Source organism: Podarcis liolepis (assembly GCF_965112155.1).
Source record: "Podarcis liolepis genome assembly, chromosome: 2".
Taxonomy (NCBI): Eukaryota; Metazoa; Chordata; class Lepidosauria; order Squamata; family Lacertidae; genus Podarcis; species Podarcis liolepis.
Genome location: NC_139555.1, coordinates 30,051,363 through 30,073,414, shown reverse-complemented (window position 1 = coordinate 30,073,414; position 22,052 = coordinate 30,051,363). Strand labels below are relative to the sequence as shown.

Here is a 22,052-nt window from a genome sequence, read left to right as displayed (position 1 = left end):
TAAAGGTTGATTCAAGATAGAATAAAAAGTGTAACGACAGTATGTTGCTGGGTTGCTCCAGCCACTCTGTACCCCATGCATAAATCCCTAACAGTTACTCATTTCTTAAATAAAAAAAAAGAGAAGATTGAAGATTGAACAAAAGGCACACAGGACTAAGGCACACAGAACTACATTAGTTGGTTAAAAGTACATTGAGACCCTGTTCCGTGTGTGTGTGTGTATGCGCACATAGAAGTTTGAGAGATTTTCTGAGTATCTCTAAACAAATACTTCATAATTAAATTGAGAATAACTTCCAAGAAACTATCTTCCTCAAAATATATATAAATAGGTCTGTTAAGGAAGGGTAATGCATGTGATCCACAGAGTCAAGTCATTCCTTGCAAACCCCACAAATCTATGCATTCTATATATGTAAGTACAGAAGACTGTTCATTGCTGTTGCTCCTTCTAAATGGTAAACACAGCTGGCAAGTGTTATCAAAGATGTAGCCCAAAGGGTCTACGGAGATACAGAAGGGGAGATACCACTGTGTTAAATATTAGCAAAAAAAAAAAAAAAAAAGTTGGGGGACCCCCTAAAGGGTCAAAATCCACCAAACCTGCCCAGTTTTAAGGCTGAACATGCTCAAGAGCCACTAAAAATAAAGCTGAAAAGAGGGAAGGAGTGGACTGACCTGCTTGAAGGGAGTGGCTGTTTAGAATCCTGCACTGGAGGGAGAATGCATTGCAACAGTTTACTGCAGGCCCTGCTTTGTACTACTGCAATACTGTCCTGGAGCACTTGAAATACTTGTGGGTCTCTGATACCCAAGACCATATTTAAGGCAAGGCTGCAGACAACAATTGCCTGAGGACTGTTGTACGGAATGGGAGCGATGATCTACTAAAACCTTCCTCAAATGACTTGAAGTAAACTTTTTACTGTGAGTTTATAGCACAGATCCCTGTGGAATATTCTAACCATTGCCTGATGAAGCCAGATCTGCTTTTAATACCAGAATTCAACCCTAGAATATGAGAAGCACTGGCAAGAGGTTCCTTTCCGTAATCACTATACATCTTGAATCGAAGTTAAGATTTCCAGGGCGGAAATACTGCGAATGTGGTTAACCTTTTTGTTGGTGGGGGTGAGCACCACGTTCCCTTTCTGCTAACTCTTTCTCCTCTCTCTGTTTTTTTAGTTCTTGCCACCCCCATGAAATTAGGCAGAGAGCTGCAGGTTGCCCACACCCCCAATGTACCAGATACCCTTCCTCTTTAAAAACAAACAAACTATTGTCTATAATTTCCCTGGACTGTCTTTGAGTCCGGATTTTTGCGAATTGGAAAGGTAGCTCTTCTGGTTGTCACTGTCTCTCTAGCTAAGTGCTGGCTTTGGAGACGCCCACTTGCTCCTTTTCCTTTCTTCTGCAATCGTGGATTTTTCAATGGCTTGACCCTCCCTTCCTCTCCAAGCTAGGTGGAGCTTCTGACTGACTCGGTTTACAGGTATGTTGGCAGGGATTCTTCCCTTCCGTGTTGTCTGGGACAATTGCCACCAACCAAAACAAAAATTTCCCCATGCATGATCTGTACCTGTCACAAGAGGGTTATAATAAAGCACAGGGGGAGTATTCTGCCTCTTTTGTGTTCAAAGCCAAGGCTCATGAGCTCATGTAATTGCCATTTACTGAATCAAAAAGCTATTTGTTCCATTAAGCCCAAAGCAGGTCTCCAAGGTCTCAACCTTTTCCAGTGTCTCTACTGCAGCAAAACCAGCATTTTGTGGCATCTTAAAAAGAACCAGTGTACTATTGTGGTTGGAGTATTGGACTAGGACCTGGGAGACCAAGGTTCAAAAGCTCTGCTCAGCCATGAAAGCTCACTGGGTGTTCTTGGGCCAGTCATTCTCTCAGGGTTGTTGTGAAGATTAAATGGGGAAGAAGAGAACCAAATTTTCCCAACCTTTCGATCCAAGATCTTTTAACTGGAGGTTGAGCCTGGCTCCTCCTATAAGCAGAGCATCAACCTCTGCCTGAAGCATGAATTTCATCTCTAGTCTCGTTTTCCTCCTCTCCCTTTAGAGCCAGTTGAAATGTAAACTGCAAAGGCTCCAGAACAGCCCATGTACTTTTTGTTTCCAACAATAAAAATAAATAATGATAGGTCCTACCCACCAGAGCAGGAGAAAACAAGCTTGTTCCCTCTTGTTCCATGTGACAGCTTGTTCCACGTGACAGCTCTTGAGAGATATTTGAAGATGGCTATCATATCTCCTCTCACTTTCTCACTTACCCTGCTCCTTCAACCCCTCCTCATAAGGCTTGGTTTCCAGACCCTTGATCATCTTGGTTGCACATGTGAGTGAATGTATTTGGTTTGATGCCAACCGAAGTTATTTCCAAGGAAGCAATATGCTTTGGCATTTTGTCACTGTGTATATTCACATGATATTCGAAATATTGTAGGAGATATTTATGTGCCTTACAGTTTTGTTCATGGGTGAGAAACCAAGGTTAGAAAGGGCAGTGCTTGTCCAAAACCCACACGGGTGAAACTACTTGAGGGAGGACTTCAACTTTGGCACCCTGGTGTTTACAACCTGAGCCTATGTTGTTACTTCTGTGAACTCTCAGCTCCTATAACTGGAAGGAAGTCTGATTAGCTTGCTGAGGTAATGATGCCTTGCTATGCAACAGAGCCATACACCTCTGGAGGAATAATAGATCTCTCTTAGCCTGGCACTCTGCCCAGGAGGAAGAACTGCTGATGAATACATTAAATCTCCTTGGCAAGCAGAGCTGGTCCTCCTGAAAAACCTGTTCACTGTTCTCCAGACATCACAGTCTTTCTCCAAGACATGCAACACCAATATGTCGAGGAAAACATTCTCCTCTGTGGATCAGCAGGAACAGGTAGGACTAGTAGGGTCTCAGCTTTAGCGTTCAATGTTTCTGTCAGGATGGCTTGGCCTGAAGGAAAGGAAGGGCTGCTATCTCAATCACATCCAGGGCAAAAGAGCTGAGGAGAATAGGAGTTTAGTAGGCTGCTCAGTGAGTTAAAGTCCTTAATTTGGACTTGAGTGTCCTCCTTCTCCTCCATTTACTTCAACACCCCTAAATGTAGGCCTTTAGGGGCTTCAAGACTGATAAACTGCTTTATACAGAGAGCCATATGGAGACCCAGAAACTAAACACCTGAGAACAGCAGGGCTTTTCTTCAGTGGGAATTCACCAGAACTCAGTTCTGGCACCTCTCAGGTAAGTTCCAGAACTTCTCAGGTGGGTGCCATTGCCATTGTAAGAGAAAGAGGGAGATGTTTATGGTGAGTTCTGGCACCTCTTTTTCTAGAAAAATAGCAGTGGAGAACAGGACGTAGATGTTCTTACCCCACAGAGTCCCCACTCCTTGTTTACTTATTGGAGAAGTTCGTTTATTTGTTTGTTCATTGCATTTTGCCTCTCTCCAAAGAAACTTAGACAGTGTGAACAATTTCTGCTCCTAAATTCCCTGCTTCCGACCACTGAAGAGTTTGGAATTCCAGATTGTTATTTTCATTGCGTCATTCTTTCTCCGCAATGGAACGCTGGGTTTCGAGTTCTCTCTGCATTTAAGTGGCTGGGTACACTTCTGGCTTTTTAAAGATGTCAGGCAATAATCGGCAACGTTGCACACATGACTGAATTAATAATGATGCATATTATGTATTTCTGATGTTTTTAATCTGCCCAGGACTGTTAGGTAAAGGATTATGCAGAAATCTCAAAATAAATTAATGTAGCAGGAGACCTAGGGTCCTGGAGGGTAGTGTTGGCAGAGCCAGCCAAAGATCTCCCTGTGGCAAAAGTTGCTGGTGCTCCCCATTCCCCGTACAGAAGCCAATTGGACTGGTAACTGAATCTTATATCAACAGACAGTGATGGGACAGCATCCTCCAAAACACCTGAGAGGGGAGAGGAGGAGAACACACAAACACAGAGAACTCTATCCTCCAGCACCTTGCTGCTGTTCCCTGCTTCACTCTGCTGTTCCCTGCCAAATGGTAGGGCCAAGCCCAAGCGATCGGGTTTGTTGCTTGGTGGTGGCGATGGCGGCTTGCTTTATTATTTGATTTAGGAAAGGAAGGCAAAAATAAAATTTCTACCCCAATCTGGAAAGGTTTTGCCCCCTATCAGGCACTTCAAATTATCCGAAACCTTTTTTGCCCAGTATTATGGTTTCTCCCCAACCACCTAAAAAACTCTGTGCCTAAAAGGGAAATGGCTATGGACATGATTGTTCATCCAACTGTACTTTCCTTGTTTGGGCAGCCCGTCAGCTTCTTGAACTGCTCTAGCTGGAATATGGCCCTGTGCTACTTTCAGATAGGAAGCCAAATCTAATTGGTTGCAGTGAGGAGGAGGAGGAGAAGCTTCTAGTTTTGATGGTTAGGATAATGTTCTCATCCCTGCCTACCTTATTGGAATTTTATTGCCATGTTTAATCACTGCTGCCTCTAGGTAAATGGGTTGGTGGTGTTAACAGTCCATTGTGGTTCATAAGAGGACTATATAGTTGTTGTGGTTATTTAGTTAACACTAGATCCCTGCTCCTGCCAACCTAGCAGTTCGAAAGCACGTCAAAGTGCAAGTAGATAAATAGGTACTGCTCCGGCGGGAAGGTAAACGGCGTTTCCGTGAGCTGCTCTGGTTCGCCAGAAGCGGCTTAGTCATGCTGGCCACATGTACGCTGGCTCCCTCGGCCAGTAAAGCGAGATGAGCGCAGCAACCTCAGAGTCGGCCATGACTGGACCTAATGGTCAGGGGTCCCTTTACCTTTACCTTTAGATATGTGCTAGACACTTGGAAGAACACAGAACGGACAGGGGAGGTGCACATGGGAATAATTCCAGCTCTAGATGTAAGTTGACAAGGAGCAGATTATCAGCCATCAGGCTTTACTCCAGAATTCAGCGGACATCCACACTGTAAATGTTAAATAAATGTGTAGGTTAGATAAGGTGCGTGTGTGTGTGTGTGTGTGTGTGTGTGTGTGTGTGTGTGTTCGTCCACCCACTTCTTCAAGTGTGGAAAAGTTCCAATGGCAATACTTCCGGGTTTAGTTTCCTTTGGATAAGGCAGCTCAGGATATTTGGGATGCATTTATAATGTTTGTTGACAAATGTGCAAGCAAAGCGTAAGTGGAGGCAAAGCATGCATTTCAAACAAGACAGGAAATCCCCCTATATATGGGTAGCAGCTTGGTCAATCCTGCAGTTTCAGTTCACTCCACCCGGAGCACACACATGCTTTGGGAAAATGTCAACTGTTGTTTTTCTGCCTTCTGGCCATCAGATGGAGGAGTGTCACCTTATCCCGACTCAAGGTGGTGTCTCATTCAAACACATGCAGAGATTCCTAGCCTACTAGGAAAAGATCTCCTAACCATTAGTCCCTTTTCATGAAATAGGAACCTTCTATTCTGAATTATTAACCAGCAATCCTTTGTGAGCTGGCTGGGAAGAAGAAAAAAATCTGGCAGCAGGTTTTACACCATAAATAGATTTTCCTTCTGGACTCAATGAACCAATGTGGTTGATTTTAATAAACTATTATTTGAACCTCATATGCATCTTTGGCGCGCAGGTTCATGCTTTGCTTGTGACACACTGTAATCAGGACTCTCTGCGCTGCACACACAAAACAGGTCAAATTCTGTGCCCTGTGTAAATGATGCAAAATACAAAAAATAAAAATGCACATATGACGTTTGCATAGTACATTGTGTTTGCCATGGGGAGGAGCAAGCCAGTATGTGACACTGAAGAACCTTCCCCTCCTTTACCATTGCATATTTTAATCCAACTGCTCTTCCAGCACCTGAGATGTCAGTAGGCATTGCTCACACTATTTCAAGCCTCTGTTTTTTTTGCTTCCATAACATAGCTGTCAACTTTCAGATTTGAAAATAATGAATCAGCAGCCTCGAAAATAAGGGATCAGCAGCCTCACCTGTCCTGGGGACAGTCTACGGGATATCTAACAATCCGGGATAGCAGCGGGAAACGGCACTGGAATAAGGGAATTTCCCGCAAAAAAAGGGAAGGTTGACAGCTATGTTCCATAAGGTCTAGAAGCATTTTAAGAAAAAGGGGGGGGGGAGAAATTATGCATCCAGGACTAAATTGTTGCTACACTTAGGTAAGAAAGTATAATAGACACATTTCAGGCAGTTGGATAATTTGCTGTAACCTGTCGCATCTGTAATATGTATGTATGTATGTATGTATGTATGTATGTATGCATGTATGTATGACTTGAATTTATATACTGCCCTATACCCAGAGGTCTCAGGGTGGTTCATAGAACAAAATCAGAATATAAAACCACAAAATATATAATCAAAATAAAAACAGCAACCCAGTAACACCCCCCTCCAAAAAAAAACCACCGCACATTTTAAAAGGCCATAGGATGTCAATCAAATCAACCAAAGGCCTGGTTACAAAGGAACATTTTTGCCTGGTGCCTAAAGGTGTATAATGAAGACAGGTGCATAATGCATGTTGTGTTAGTTTGGATAAAAGCAGAGAGGATTATGGACTCGATCTCCAAGAATCCTTTTGGTCCTGCAGTATTGTGCAATGCTTTTTTCTAGGCTGGGATTCGGCCTCTGTTGTGCCACACACCCAATTTGGAACAAGAGTTGTGTACCTTTTGGAGCGCTTACCTACTGTGTATTTATAGCTTCGAGAAACAAGTTTTTGATTTGTGTCCTTCAAAAAACTACTAGCCCCTCTCGTCCTTCCAGGTTCCTATTATGGCGGAGGCAGGAGCAGATGACCCCATCCTGGTTGATCAACAGCTCCGTGACATGGACGAGGACCTTTTGTGGGAGATGGTAGAGGGTCATCGCTACAGGATTGTTCGTGGTGTCACCCCGAGCCGGCTTACACCCTACCTGCGCCAGGCCAAGGTGCTTGGTCAACTTGATGAGGAAGAGGTGCTGCACAGCCCTCAGTTCACAAACAGCGCCATGAGAGTGGGTGAGCAGCCTTAGTGTGGCAATGTTGATGGGACGCCACAAGGCACATCTACCTATAACGGGGAAAGGGGATATGTTTCTTTCTTGCTCCTCTCCCTCTAGAAGAAATGCAGAAGGGGAGGTGGGACAGCCCTGTTGAACCTTGTCTACACCACCAAGTTTATCATCAATCATCCTCACCATAGGCAGATGAGGAAGGCTACCAAATTTAGAAGCAGACATAGCCTGTGTCCAAAGAATCTCAACATGGTAGTGCTCCACTGGAGGGAAGGCTAGCTATTGATGCAAATATTTGGACTACTAGGACATCATTTGTGGCTGGGGGGATAAATGCAATACTAAATGGGAAGGAGTTCCTCTGTGTCAGTCAAAGGAGGATGGGTGTTTCACAAAGGGGCAACCTGGTACCCTCAATATGTTTTGGACAACAATGCTTATCAACCCCAGTCAGCACAAGGGCACCAGATTGGAGAAAGCTGCCAGAGACAGATAGGCAAATCATTCCACAAAGACCACAGGTAGGATAAAATCATTCCTGCACAGACCAAGGCTGAAGGAAGGAAGCCAAAGCTGGGCCTGTCAGGACAACTGATTGCAGCCTAGATTGCAAGTCCTTAAAGACTGCTCTGTTGGCTTCCCTGTACCGCAAGTGCTATAGAAAGCCATTTAGCTGGCTAACAAAATTACTTGCAGAGATACTGCACATCACATCACCTGCCATGTTCCTCTGATCCAACAAGCAGGGTGGGTCTTAGGGAGCCCCATGGGAGAGGAACTCAATCGCTTTATTGTTGCTCTTTCTTATTCCCTTGTAGGTCACATGCTGGATCTCTTGAAATTCCGTGGGAAAAATGGAGCCCTTGCCTTTCTGGAAAGCCTGAAACTCCACAACCCAGATATTTATGTGCTCATCACTGGCTTGGAACCTTCCATAGACCACAATCATTTCAGTGGTGAGTTTTCTCAAACCCTGTACCCCACCTATTCATGGCTCACTTTCTTGGGAGGAGACAGTTGTGTTAAAAACAATCTTCAGCCCCTGAAGTGAGGCTGACCCAAGATATTTTGGCACCGAAGGCGGATAATCAAAATGGTATCTCTTTTACACACACACACCTTTTCCCCTTACCAACTTCCTCACACAAACACCAGCTAGCAGAAATACAATAAACACCAGACTGCTGCCAGAATCTGGCCACCTGAGGTGGATGCCTTGCTCTGTCTGCCTCATGGTAGGCCTGGACCAGTCAAAGGCCTAACTGTTATTTCCCTCACCCTAGACTTGATTGAGAGTTCCCAACTGACAGAATGCTTGGCCAAGGCAGTGAGCAGCCTGCAGGAAGAACTGAGCCAGGAGAAGCGGCAGAAGGTGTCTTTGCTCCATCACTGCCGCAAGCTGAAGGAGAAGACTGCCCGACTGGAAGCACAAGCTGAAAGCCTAAGCGGCATTGAGGCCGAATGTAACCGCATGAAGAGGGAGCTCAGTGCCCACTTCCATGAAGCCCTCAAGCTTAAAGATGAACTTTATGGCCTGTCTTTACGTTACAGCAGTGCCCTGCAGGAGAAGGACCTGGCCATCACCCGCTGTCAGAGCCTGCAGGAAGAGGTGTGGTGGATGTCGTGCTCAGCTGATGTTGTGACATCATTTTAGGAGTGAAAGGCTGCTATCAGGAATAATGGATGTGCATTACATGTTTCGAAGAAATTCCCAGAGTCTTTCGCTAGTCCTCTAAATGCAGTGGTTCAAGGGATGTTTTGTCACAGCTCCAGAGTGCTTCCTGCCAGTAATCTGTAGCTATTTTTATACATGCCCACTTTTACTGCTAGGTGTTTCGGAATGCAGGAATTGTTAGCTTGCCTGGAGGAATGCCTAGCTTGGCACCTTGCCTCCACTGGAGGCAATGATTTATGCTGCAGCTTCAAAGGAAAGGCATAGCTCTTCTTCCAATGGACACCTCCTCCAATACAATTACCAGTAGATGACCCATTTTGATTGACTGGAAGTGACATAACATAAAATTCCATGGAAATGATGCAATCTGATTCCAGACCAAGTTTGTTTGGTATCTGCTTGTCAAAAGAGACTAGGGTTTCTTACAAGATCCTGAAATGCCTGGTTTATTGGACCTATCAGCTGAAGAGTGTGGTATTGTGGATTGGATTGTGTGCTAGGAGAACAAGTAGCCTATCACCGATTTCTTTATAGTTGTCCAGATTTTTCTCTTTCCTCCTGTGCTATGATTAACCTAAGTATGTATTTAGCTTGGCTTCTTGCAGAACGTGCATAGGTTTGGAGTGTAGAAGACACCCCTCAGTAAGTGCTTACTGAGGGTTCTGTGGTAGTGATAGTGTAACCCCACCCCTTAGTAGGAGTAGTCCTGTTTGGAGTTTCTACCAGCCAGTCAGTCATGCTCTCTTCTAGAATACTATAAGCCAGATGTGAGGAACCATTGGCCCTCCATATGTTGCTGAACTACAACTTCCATAACACCTGGCCATTGACCATGATTGCTTGAGATGATGGGAGCTGTAGATCAGCAGCATCTGGGGAGCCAAAGGTCCCCCACCACACCTTCTATAAGCTGTAAAGTGCTCACGCAGGCCATTCCCCACTCCCAGTTTTCCATCTTTCTTTCCCAGCTGCTCCTCAACATTCTGTGGGCACTAAGCATGCTCAGTCTTTCCTTGGCTGTTGGGGATGCGTACGTGTGTCCCATTAATTTTACTTGTTTTTGTTTTAAATTTGGAGTTTCCATGAATGTGCTGGTGCCACCATCTTGTTTCTCAGTGGCCCTGTTTTGGCTCCAGTTCTGTTGTCCCTCCCCAGCTGAATCCACTGTTAGAGGGACTGGCAGTCTAGCTGCATGCTTAAAACCAGACCCTCAGGTCCCGTGTTTCAGAGTGAGCAGCCAAACCTTGCCAGGTGTTTCATGCTGCCACCACTCGTCTTACTCGCTCACTACTGCTTCTTCTTCTTCTTCTTCTCTGTGTTCCCATCAATGGTAGCTGTACCTGATGAAGCAGGAATTGCAGCGAGCCCGGGTGTCATCCTATTGTGAATGGGAGAGGTCCCCAAGGCCAGCTGGGGACACACAGCCACAGGCTGATGAACTTCAGACACTGAGAGAGGAGAACGAGCGTCTCAAGTCAATGGTGGAGCTGGGGACCTTCAGTGTGGTAAAAAACTATTTCCAGGAATACTTTCATACTGGTTTTGCCTGTGCTGTGGATTCTTTTCACAGTCCTTTTCCTTCCCTCGGAGAATCCAGCGAACTGTAGTTCTGTGACCGGAGCTGGGGATTTCTTAACAGAATTCTTAGTTTCACAAAACAACCATTTCTATGATACTTCAGCAGCATATTGGTCATCTGGTGTAAGAACCAATGTAGGCTTGAAATGTCCTTAATGCGTTTGCCCTAAATACAAGCTTCAGTTGCTTCCTCACATTTCAGCAAAATTGTTTGTCTTGCACAAATCCCCTCCAACTACATAATGTTCCTTTACTGGCTGCAGGAGGCGTAGCTTTTGAAGAGGCAGACTGTCACAGATCCAACCGCCACATATGGGTTTCCACACCCATCCTCCCCAACCTGGGCAAGGGTGTGGTGGAAGGGTAAGGGGAGCAGAAATGCGCCTCTGATGAGCCTCTCTCATTTGCCCAGGTGCAGAAGGATATCCTGGAGCAGAACCTCGACGATGCTCTGGACGGAAAGCAGGAGCTGCTGAATCGCATCCACTCGCTGAGGGAGCAGGCGGTGCTTGCTGAGAATCAGCGGAAGCAGGTGAGAGGGGGCCGCACAACCCATGCTTGCCTTTAGGCAAGGTGGGAGGCAGAGGAATCAAGCCTCTTTCCAACTCAGGTCAGGAGGACAATTCAACTAGCATAGCTAGCTTCATGCCCGTACTTCAGTCTGTAGCATGAGGTTATAAAATCAAGCCCACATTGTTTATTTACATTTGTTTCCCATGCTTCCTCCCCTAGGGGAGCTCAGGGCATCTAAGGACACAAAGCAATACCAAAAATAAATAAACCATAGAACATTTAAAATACCAAAAAGCATCTGATTAAAACTGCGGAGAGCCAATACCTTTAGGACAGAGTCTCACAACAAAAGCTGTTCCAAATATATTTCGATGTTGCACCTGAACGCTGTCAAACTGGGTTACATTACCAGCATAATGTAGGTGTCAAGAGGACCTAGGATAGCTCAGTTGGTACAGCATGAGACTCCTAATTTCAGGGTTGTGGGATTGAGCCCCACGTTGGTCACAAAGATTCCAGCCATTGCAGGGGTTTGGACTAGATGACCCTCGCGGTCCTTTCCAACTCTACAATTCCGTTCCGTGCATTAAGGCGGTGGCAGAGAGTGTCATGCATTTACTGGGTGTTAATATCTTGCTAACATTTTTTGTCACCATTCAGTGCTGGGAAGAAAAGGAGCACACTCTGATCCAGTGCCAGAGGATGAAGGTGGACTGTGAGATCTACAAGGACAAAATCAGTGCCCTCCAGGCACAAGTGGCTGATCTGCAGAAAGAGAGAGATCAGGTAACCTAGAGGTCTGACCGCAGCAAAGAGAGGAGTTGTTTTCAGGGCAGGCGGCAGGGAGGTTACCAAAGTAAGGGAAGTGGTGGCTTGTCTGATTAGAAGGGATCTTTACCATTCTAGAATGTTGCAACAGTTAAGGAAATGTCCAGTCAAATGTTCCAAGCCATTTAATGGACATTACCTGTTACTAGCTGCAAGGTTTTAATGGGCAGGTGGCGCTGTGGGTTAAACCACAGAGCCTAAGGCTTGCCAATCAGAAGGTGGCTGGTTCGAATCCCCGCGACAGGGTGAGCTCCCGTTGCTCGGTCCCTGCTCCTGCCAACTTAGCAGTTCGAAAGCACGTCAAAGTGCAAGTAGATAAATAGGTACCACTCCGGCGGGAAGGTAAACAGCGTTTCCGTGCACTGCCCTAGTTCACCAGAAGCGGCTTAGTCATGCTGGCCACATGACCTGGAAGCTGTACGCCGGCTCCCTCGGCCAATAAAGCTAGATGAGTGCCACAACCCCAGAGTCAGCCACGACTGACCTGATGGTCAGGGGTCCCTTTACCTTTACCTAGAATCCAGCCCAGTAGTTAAAAAGATAGCAGCAATTGTAACAAGGCTTGTTGTCTAAGCAGAGAATTGGCTGCATTACTAATTCTGTTTGCAGAATCTCTTCCCCTGGTGAAATATCCTATTGAACTCAGTACATAACACCTGGACTTCCCCACATTGCATGCAGGACCTTAAGGAAGAGGTCCTGAATGCAATGCACCCTGCATTAGCAGAAACTTTCCAAATAAGTAGGTCCAGCCTTACTTTAATATTTTGCAGTCCCAAGACAACTCAGGCAGCACCTTGGTTTTTCTGTTGGTACTGCAGAGTACTCCTTGCGCTTCCTGTGGTATGTTCTGCCCCTATTTAGGGTTGATTCTCAAGACCCCAAAGCAAATGGCTCACTGGAACCTTTCAGGCTATTGTGAGAATAGTTTTGATCTCCTGCACTTGTCCCTGTAACTGTTGCTGCCGATAGCTTATTTCCGTCTGTCTCTCAAAGCCCTTGCCGATGATGTTTTTCTGTCCCATCCCCCCCATCCCCAGGCCTACAGCGCAAGGGACGCTGCTCAGGTGGAAATTTCTCAGAGCCTCCTGGAGAAAGATTCGCTCCGCCGCAAAGTCTTTGAGCTCACTGATGAGATCTGTGAACTCAGGAAGCAGACAGGCCTAAGTGGCTCAGTGCTCGCGGTGAGTTTTGGGATGAGGGTAACCGAGGGCCCCCTCCCATTACACCTCTCCCACTTCCTTGCCTATCCCCTCCCAGCTCGCCCAAACCTCCAACCCCTTTGAAAGGAGGATGGGAGGCATTTCAGAAAGTGGCTTACCAAACTGCTCTCTGGAGCGCCTCCCATCCTGCTTTTAAATAGCTCACTGGGGCCACTTGCCACCTCCACTGCTTGCTTGCCTACTGCCACACTGGAGTTACCGTAGCCACCTACTGACAGCCATGCAAACTGCAGCATGACAACAGAACGACAGTTTTATTTTATGGGGGGAATACACGTTAAAATTACTTGTTAGCAGGCAACATACTCATATTCCCCAGCACACAGCATGGAAATGACTGGGGTAGGAGAAAAATGGCAGCTCCTTATCATCTATATGGTGTTGTTCCCGCCACTAGTTTCTGCCCTGCAGGCAGTTCTTTGCTGCATGTTTTATGAGCCATTTCTCTCTCTCTGTTTCCTCTAAGCAGGTGCAGTGGGATGGGCCTGCCAGCTCTCTGACCAAGGAACCTTGTCCAAAGAGGAAGCAGCGTCTTGTGCGCATGAACGCCGTCTGCCCCCGGGGTGACAGCCAGGACAGCTTCTTGAGCATGTCTGAGGTGTACAGCTCACCCCTCCCCAAACCCACCATACTTTTTCCAACTGGGGGGGGGGGTTAGGGGGAGGCGCCACAGGATACTATCCTCAGGGTCTGGGGTCTCACTTGTCTTGCAGGCCCCCACTCTTTAGGGCACAGAACACCTGGGGGAAAGACCTGAATGGGGAAATTGGAGTTCCCTTGTGTCTGAATGGCCTGACCTACTTCTTTTCTTTCGCAGTCTTGGTCAGATTTAAGCAACAGGTCAAACCAAGAGCTGCTTGGGAGCATCCGCTCATGCTGCCCAATCCCACCATGTAAGCATTCCCTACAGAGGAGAGCCATGCAAGAAAGTTCTTTTTCCAGAAGGTGAGTACAGACCCTGCTCTGCTGTATACTGCTGGTTCCCAGCTAGGCCTATGTGGGCATGTGTGCTTATTAAAAAAGAGAGAGAGAATCACAATTTTGATAGACAGGTGCATTTTGCAAAGCGGGCAAATAAATACCAATTAACAGAAATATTTTGGTTTTCTAATTTATCGCAGATGCTTTTTTCCCAGTCATCTAGATTTTAGCAGAATTTTGAAAGGTGGTTAAGAGCAATTAGGTAGGATATGGAGATGTGACAATTATCTCCCACCACCACTGGAAGTCTTTATAAGCCTTGATCTTATACTTTCCATATGTTTTCTTCACAGCCATGAAGGGTAGAAACTTGCACCCTTAAGTCTTCATATACCACCAGATTCTGTGCAGCAGTTACCACGACCACTTCTTGACAGCCATGCAAACTGCAGCAGGACAATTTTATTATGTAGTGTTGGGCGGGGGAACAAGTTAAAATGATGTGCTAACAGGCTCCACTGGACATGTGTGATTCTGTTCTAGGCTCAACTAAACAATATATAAGGAGGGAATATTTTAAGATTGTTCATCCTGTTTATCATACACCCACACCCACCATCCTGAATATAACCTTGCAACTGCCTGGATTGATCTAACTTTCCAGTTCACACTCTGTTATTTTCATCTTACTTATGTCTCCTCTTGCAGCAGTTCCCTGGAGTTTCTGGAGGATGATTTCCCTTCAGCTTCTGAAGAGAAAGTAGAAGACCCCCCTTTTGAGTATGAGATGGTGGAAAAAGAGGGTAAGGGATCAAACCTAGGTTGGTGTGTCCCTGGCTAAGGGGAGGAGACGACTCTTCCCATTGAGTTGTTGCATTTATAATTACCTCATTAGCTCTGGGCATATTGTAGCAGCTTCACTACCTTTCTCTTAGGGGGCCCTTCAGCTGGGAGAGGGCAAACCAATCATATCAATAATAGTAGGCGACTTGTTATCAAAGTGTTAATTTTAAGTACAATACTGTGACTCCAAAGTCAGATCTGTACTAAAGAGAAAAAGCAGGGACATACAATTCCAGAATTTGCTTCCTTGGGGAATTCTGATTACCTGTTTTTTGGGGTGGAGAACTTCAGACCTGCAGGGCCAAATGTGGCCCTTTAGGGATCTCTTATCGAGCCCATGAGACTTTCCCAGGCCACACCCCTCATCTAGCAGGCACCCCATATCCAGCAAAGCAAAGGAGACACAATGAGTAAACTCTGAAGGTTACCAGCCAAGCATTTTGTTCAGCAGTAATAGATCCTGCCTCTTGTTGCAGAACTTACTGCCCCATTCTGATTGGTTGGTGTGCAGCTTTGCAAACTTAACATGGGTGCCTGGTTAGAAACAAAGTGGTCACTTAGCTCTCACCTATTCAAACATTTCTTTTTCATTCCAGATGGCAACTCTTTGTGGCTTCACCTGGACCCCTGCATCTCAGAGAGGTAAATGTCAAGTTCCCAACCGCAGAAAGTTTGGGTCGTAAGTAACCACAGACTCAAGGCCTAAGTCAATGAGGATTTTCTCAACAATTGAGGCACCCATGTCCTGGGCAAAAGACAAAAGGGCTGTGCTGACATAAAGGGAAAAAAGAGTTTGTCACCCAAGGAATCTATCTGAAGGCAAGGGGTGAGGAAAGAGAAGAAGGCAGGGCAAGAAGCAAGGTGGTGACAAGAAGGAGCAACAGAAATGAGAAACAGGTGTCAAGTTTAAGCAAGAATGGAACATTTGAGTAGCAAGTAGCAGGCCAGCTAACATTTTTGTATAGGCAAATAGCTGTAGGCTTCCCAGGAAGTAATTGATAACTGTCATAGGAGCTAACTCCTAGGGGCCAAGGGGTCTTTCCCCCCTCCATAAAATATTTGAGCCCCCCCCCCAAAAAGTTGATGGACATTGCTATTTAAATAGTGTGTGTGCACTGCGTCATGTGATCGATTATGTGGGGCGGGGCTTACCTGCCCCCCCCCCATATATTTTGTTCACGGTGGCACCCCTGGTATGGGTCATCTAGAGTTAGTTGCTACCATGATGTATATGTGTGTGTCTGCATGCACACATATTTTTTCTCAGAGGGAAGGTTTTAAGACCTGATATTTCTGACAGTGGCCCATTTTGCATGTAATGCTATGAAGCTCAGTTGAACGTGTGAAGGAATGAGCCAAGGGGAAGGAAAGGGGAGATATGCACATCCGGGAGGAGACATAACCCCCATGCCCACTCAGTCCTCACGGCTCCATTCTCCTCTTCCCCAGTGTGCCTATGCGCCGGCGGCTTGCACAGCGTTTCCCAAGCCGCATCACAACCATTGCCTTCCAAGCCAACACTTTGATGGAACAGATCAGCATCATTGGAGGGAACCAGACGGGCATCTTCATTCACCAAGTCACACCTGGCTCTGCTGCTGATGAGATGTCTTTGTCGCCAGGCCATCAGATTGTGCTGGTAAGACATGCACATCTCCTCACTCCTCTAAGACTCCGTTGGTTATGTCTACAGAGCCTATCTTTCTCTTTCCCATGGAGATAACCTGTTTCCTTTGGACGCTTTACTCCTCCTCCTAGCTGCATCCCTGTCCCCATGTAGAGCCCAGGGAATGGCCACCTGACCTCCTGTGTTGTGGCTTCACCGGGCTGCAACTGATTGCCATCATATGTTTGTCTGTCTCTTGAAACCCTGCTTCAAAGCACTCTCCTTGATTTTATGTTTGAGCTATTCTTCTTCAAATTTGTAGGTGGATTATGGAGTCATGGAACCAGGTTTCAAGGCTGTCCTGGAGGATGCAACACTTGAGGAGGCTCTTTGGGTCCTGGAAAGGGTCAATGGCTTCTGCTGCCTGTCCGTGCGTCTCAACATGGAGGGTAAGGGTTGCCTGATGGGAAAGGGGAAGTCGCTATGAGCAATCAGTGATATGGATATTGCTTGAGGTCACACCATCAAGTAAGGTGAACAGTGGATACCACTAAGGGTGGCACACTTGGAGATAGGCAGACCTGCTTCATGGGTAGAATCCATTGGGAAGTTCTCCTGCACAAACCCAGTTGAAACGATTGTAAGCTGTGCAAGAGCATTTCAAGGAGGAATGTGTTAGATAGACAACTTTCTGGCGGACTGCACCCCATGTTAAATAGTGTGAATGAGGAGGTGCGCTTTTAGATTTTCTACCTTGGGCATCAAAATGTTTTGGGACAACCCTGGGCATCTCCCTTGCCATGGGTAGAGTCAGGAAGCCATCGTCATTGTCCCCATGCCCCTTGGGCTTCTCAACTCTTATCCTGCACTCCTGCTATTCCTGCACAGCATTTCCAATACTCTCTAACCCATTAGGCTACAAGAAGCTGCTGAGTGACCTGAACTCCAAGCTGGTGACATCTGGGGACTCCTTCTATGTTCGTTCCAACCTCTGCCTTGAGAGGCAGGCACCTGGGGAACTTCTAGTAGGGTGCCATGACATTCTGCACATCACCGACACAGTGTGCCAGGGCCAAACGCAGTGGAGTGCCTGCCAGGTGAACCCCTACACCATGAAAGACATGGATGCTGGCACTATCCCCAACTACTGCCGGTGAGATTCATCATCTGAGAAGGCCTGAAAGGCCTCCTTAGCGTATCTGAGATGGTCCTCTCCACATGGCATGATGGCCAAGGAGAGAGGAACACATCTACTCTTTTCTACCTAATGCATTCCTCTATCCCCTTCTTTCTACCCTAGGGCACAGCAGCAACTCATCACCCTGATTCAGGAAATGGCCCAGAAGAGCACCGTCACTCACAAGGTAATTGGAAGCATTCTATGAAATAATTTGAGGAAAGAATCTTAATATATTTTCCATATGGTTGCAGGCACAGCTCACTGGAATTGTCTTGTGCAGTAGCTTGTGGGCAATTCTGTGCAGCCATTCTTACTGGTGCATCTCTGTAAACCTCGGTGTCCTCTTCCTCCATCCCTTGCTTTGGGGTAATGACATCTCGTCACTGAAGTTAAATCTGCAAGCATTTGTTCAGATTGTGAACGGCAGTCACCGGTGACGAAACATGCAGCTCCACCAGTAAACGCGGACCAGTGCCATTTTCCTTGTAAGCCGGGGAAGTTGGCAGAGAGAAGGAAGCATATATCCTTAACAGCACTGATATGTGGAAGACATACTGGGTGACAGTCATTTGGAATGAAGGCTTGACATTCCTTCCTGCCTTGCAGAATTCTGGGTTGCAGCCCAAACTGGTGCGAATCGTGAGCACAGACAACAAGAAGATCAATCCGCTCTGGTCATCGATGGACTGCAGCCTGTCGGACTCCAGCAAGCCACATAGTGAGTTCCGGCTAGTTTCTGTTTCTAAAAAAAGATAATTACCCTTTGTCCTTTAGCAATGTGTTGTTCCAGAAGACAATTGTCTTGAGGCTGGTCTTCTGCAGAACAACATCAATGGCTCATTTCTCTTCAATGGGGATCTCTGGCCTTGAATGAGTGGCCTCCTCCAGCCTTGGCTCTTCTTCCTCTTCCTCTAGTGAGCCGCCGAGTCAGTCTTCACACCAGGAGCTGTGTCAGCTTGATGCCATACACTTTGGTCAGGCCCTGCAGGCCTGGCTGCCCGCGCCCAGTCCTCCTGGTGCCAACGCTGTTGGGAAGGATCCTGGCTGACAAGTTGTGCCTGTCCAAGGCCTTTGAGAAATGTCCGGCAGGTACGTCCTTGGGATGGGACCGACTCCCATAACTAGCTGGCTCCCTTTGCTGGAACTGTGCAGGGGAATGGTTGGATAAGCCATGGGCCAAGGGAGCAGAGACCCGAGGGACTTTTGCTTGGCTTCACTCAAAAGAGGGGGCAAGTAAATGAAGAAGAATTTGGCTTTGATATCCCACGTTATCACTACACTAAGGAGTCTCAAAGCGGCAAACAATCTCCTTTCCCTTCCTCCCCCACAACAAACACTCTGTGAGGTGAGTGAGGCTGAGAGACTTCAGAGAAGTGTGACTAGCCCAGTCACCCAGCAGCTGCATGTGGAGGAGCGAGGAAGTGAGCCCAGTTCACCAGATTACAAGTCCAGGGCTCTTAACCACTACACCACAAGTGTCTTCCATTGAAGCAATGGAATTGAGGGGAGTAGAGGTTGTCTTCTGATGTCCATCTCCAGTTCTTGTCACAAGTACTGCCTCACCCCAAGACACATCTTGACATCTTGGCAAATGTGCCTTGTGGTACATTTGCTCATTTTCTACTCTGCCCCACCCCCTGCACCCAGCAGTGTCACCAATAATTCCTGAGAGGCAAGGTCCAGTTTGGAAGCTTCTTCAGAATGGCACCAAGCTGTGTTGTCTTCTTGACCTGTTTCCCCCCTCTGCAGAGCCCCAAGGCGAAACACAGAGTAGAGATGCGCTCCCTGAAAAAAGCGAGATGAGTAGCAACTGTTGTGTTCCCCATCAGGCTCTGGAGTGGCTGATGCAAAAGGTAACAGGGGTGCAAGGGGTCTGGGAATGTGACCCAGGGATGCAGATGCAAGTATCTCTTAGGAGAAACTAGGATTTGTCAACCCTACCCCACCAGCTCTTAAGAAACATGCATGCACAGACTTGGAACATAATTGCACCCTGAACCTGCTCCCCTCTAGAATGTGCATGGCTGGCTGGACCTGGGCCTGGAAAGTGTGCAGGAACTCCTGGCTATGGAAATCTACCCCATCATCATCTTGGTCACCATCAGTGAAAAGAATGGAAAGAAATTCAGGTAAGAGCCGTTCCTCTTCACTGAAAGGTCATTGTCTGCTTAGCAAAACCCAATGGGCCAAGGCCTCCTTAGCGTAATCCTAAAGCCACAACAACCTTCTTCCTTTCAAGCCTGGATTTGAATTGCATAATGTTAATGATGCAGTCTTTACAGTGGTACCTCATGTTACGGAGAGGATCCGTTCCGGAGGCCCGTCCGTAACGTGAAACACCCGAAACCTGAAGCGCTGTATCTGCGCAGATGCGATTTGGCGCTTCTGCGCATGCATGAGTGGCGAAACCCGGAAGTAACCCATTCCGCTACTTCTGGGTTGCCACGGGACGCAAGACAAAAACACCCAACCCGAAGCGGACGCAACATGAGGTATGACTATAATGAATTTGGAGCGGCATTTATGGGTGCGGCAGGAAGTCACACCTATCACGTTGTGGCTTGGCTGTGAAAAGGGGTGCTTTTGAATTGAGTTTTTTTAAAAGAAGCAAGCTGCCCAAAGGGGTTGTTGTGCTATAGGACAGTCTAGAAATCAAATAAGTAAATAATAATTACATAACTGAACCCCCTGCAAAAGTATTGGATGACAACTACGCCAATCACTGAAACAGGCAGGGGAGATAATTTCTTCTGCCACTTATTCACGCCTCCCACCTTCCTGGGCTTCAGTCTTTGCTATCCTTCCTACTGTTGCCACCATTCTTCATCCCTTTTGCACTTAGCCTGGGGAAAATGTGCTCCTTCTCCTCCAGTGCCCCTTACAGCCTCCTTTCCTAGTCTATATTACACGAAATGGGACCGAGACTGCAAGCCTCACCCCGCTTACCTGACAGCAAACTCTCTTGAAGCTAGTGGAATTACTTCTGAGCAGACATGGTTTGGAGGATAACTAATAATAATAATAATAATAATAATAATAATAATAATAATTTATTATTTATACCCCGCCCATCTGGCTGGGTTTCCCCAGCCACTCTGGGCGGCTTCCAAAAGAATATTAAAATACTATGATACATCAAACATTAAAAGCTTCCCCCGAAACAGGGCTGCCTTCAGATGTCTTCTAAAAGTCTGGTAGTTGTTGTTCTCTTTGACATCTGGTGGGAGGGCGTTCCACAGGGAGGGCGCCACTACCGAGAAGGCCCTCTGCCTGGTTCCCTGTAACTTGGCTTCTCGCAGTGAGGGAACCGCCAGAAGGCCCTCGGTGCTGGACCTCAGTGTCCGGGTAGAATGATGGAGGTGGAGACGCTCCTTCAGGTATACTGGACCGAGGCCGTTTAGGGCTTTAAAGGTCAGCACCTTTAGGGCTTTAAAGGTCAGCACTAACATCCCATGAGAGTAAGGCTTCCAGGTCTTACGTTGCTGACCTCTAGCCCAACAAATGATCTGCGTTTCAGGAAAGCCCTCCAGCGCCTTGGAGCAACTGAGGAGCAACTTTTGGAGACTGCCCGGAAAGAGGAGGCCCAGCTGGAGACGGTGCCCTGCCTCTATGGCACCATCGCCCCTGATGCCTGGAGTGACCACGACACTCTTGTCAGCTGTGTCCGCATGGCTATTGCTGAGGAGCAGAAGAAAGTGGTCTGGGTGGAACAAATGCCTCACTGAACCTTTTGGAAATGGACAAGTGTGTGGCGGTCCTTTGTCTCAGGGCCTTGGAAGGACTTGACAGTGGTGCAATATATTCTGAACTAAGCTCAAGTGGGACTCGGGGCATGTTTGTTCAAACTTTCTGAACACTCTTCTATACGCACACACACACAAAACACACACACTTCCAAGCTTAATTGACCTTTTGCCTCCCAACCCTGACCGCACACCCGGCTATGCAGAGTCTTATGTTGACTAGGAAAGACGATGCTTCTGTTCCATTGAAAATCAAGACATCGTTCAGCTGAGTTAAAAAAAATTCAGACATGTTTCATTCTGTGGCTTGTCCCCAATGGGCTTGTTCGCATTATTCCCTACATTTTGCTTAAAATGTTGAAAAGAAGGTGCTTTGGGGCCAAAGCGAGAGAGACCCCTTGATTTCAATGGGGCAAGTAGGCAAAGGATTTGACCCTTCACAGCTCAATAAATATGCACTCACTATACACTGTTAACACATGTACAAATGAAGAACAGTGGGATGTTGTATGATTTGCTATGCTCATGCCCTACATTTCCCTCCCCCAGAATATACGGGCCCTTGTGGCCTCTCTTTTAATGTACTGGGTATCCCAGATCTCTCTGGCCTTCTGTCAGCACCTGGTTCTCAAGCATCTTGCAACATTAATACACTGCAGGTGTTTAATCCGGAGACTCTAGATACAATATTTGTAAACAACTGCATACTCATTCAAGCTGTCTCTTACCTGGTTTACCTTCCACTTTCTGTTTTCAATTACTTCAGCAGGTAAAGCAAATCTATATCTCCTGATTTTATTTCATTTTGTAAAACAGCACAGTGCTAGGTAGCTCTGCTGCTTGCATTAAACTAAAATCCTTGTTGGACACTCTTATATATGTTTATTGCTTACCACTGCTATGGTGACCCCAACCCAAATCTCTGTGGGATTTTCCA

General features: G+C 46.6%; 1 protein-coding gene across 4 annotated transcripts; it reads left to right on the top strand.

Annotated features, from left to right (window-relative positions):
* The first annotated feature begins 2,754 nt into the window (after positions 1-2,754).
* Positions 2,755-21,982, top strand: CARD14 (caspase recruitment domain family member 14). 4 transcript variants are annotated; one of them, XM_083490807.1, is made up of 21 exons: positions 2,755-2,900; positions 6,775-7,009; positions 7,824-7,961; positions 8,289-8,614; positions 10,015-10,185; positions 10,671-10,790; positions 11,432-11,557; positions 12,640-12,783; positions 13,292-13,420; positions 13,640-13,767; positions 14,452-14,546; positions 15,183-15,228; positions 16,036-16,225; positions 16,515-16,641; positions 17,108-17,345; positions 17,493-17,556; positions 17,979-18,090; positions 18,288-18,461; positions 19,122-19,225; positions 19,386-19,501; positions 20,890-21,982. In XM_083490807.1, the coding sequence occupies exons 1-21, from the start codon at positions 2,859-2,861 to the stop codon at positions 21,095-21,097; spliced, it is 3,033 nt and encodes a 1,010-aa protein (XP_083346933.1). In that variant the 5' UTR covers positions 2,755-2,858; the 3' UTR covers positions 21,098-21,982. The 4 variants fall into 4 exon arrangements, with proteins under 4 accessions (XP_083346933.1, XP_083346936.1, XP_083346934.1 ...); XM_083490810.1 differs by having other exon boundaries at positions 2,757-2,900; positions 13,289-13,420; positions 20,890-21,251; XM_083490808.1 differs by having other exon boundaries at positions 2,778-2,900; positions 13,289-13,420; positions 14,455-14,546; positions 20,890-21,251.
* Positions 21,983-22,052: the final 70 nt, after the last annotated feature.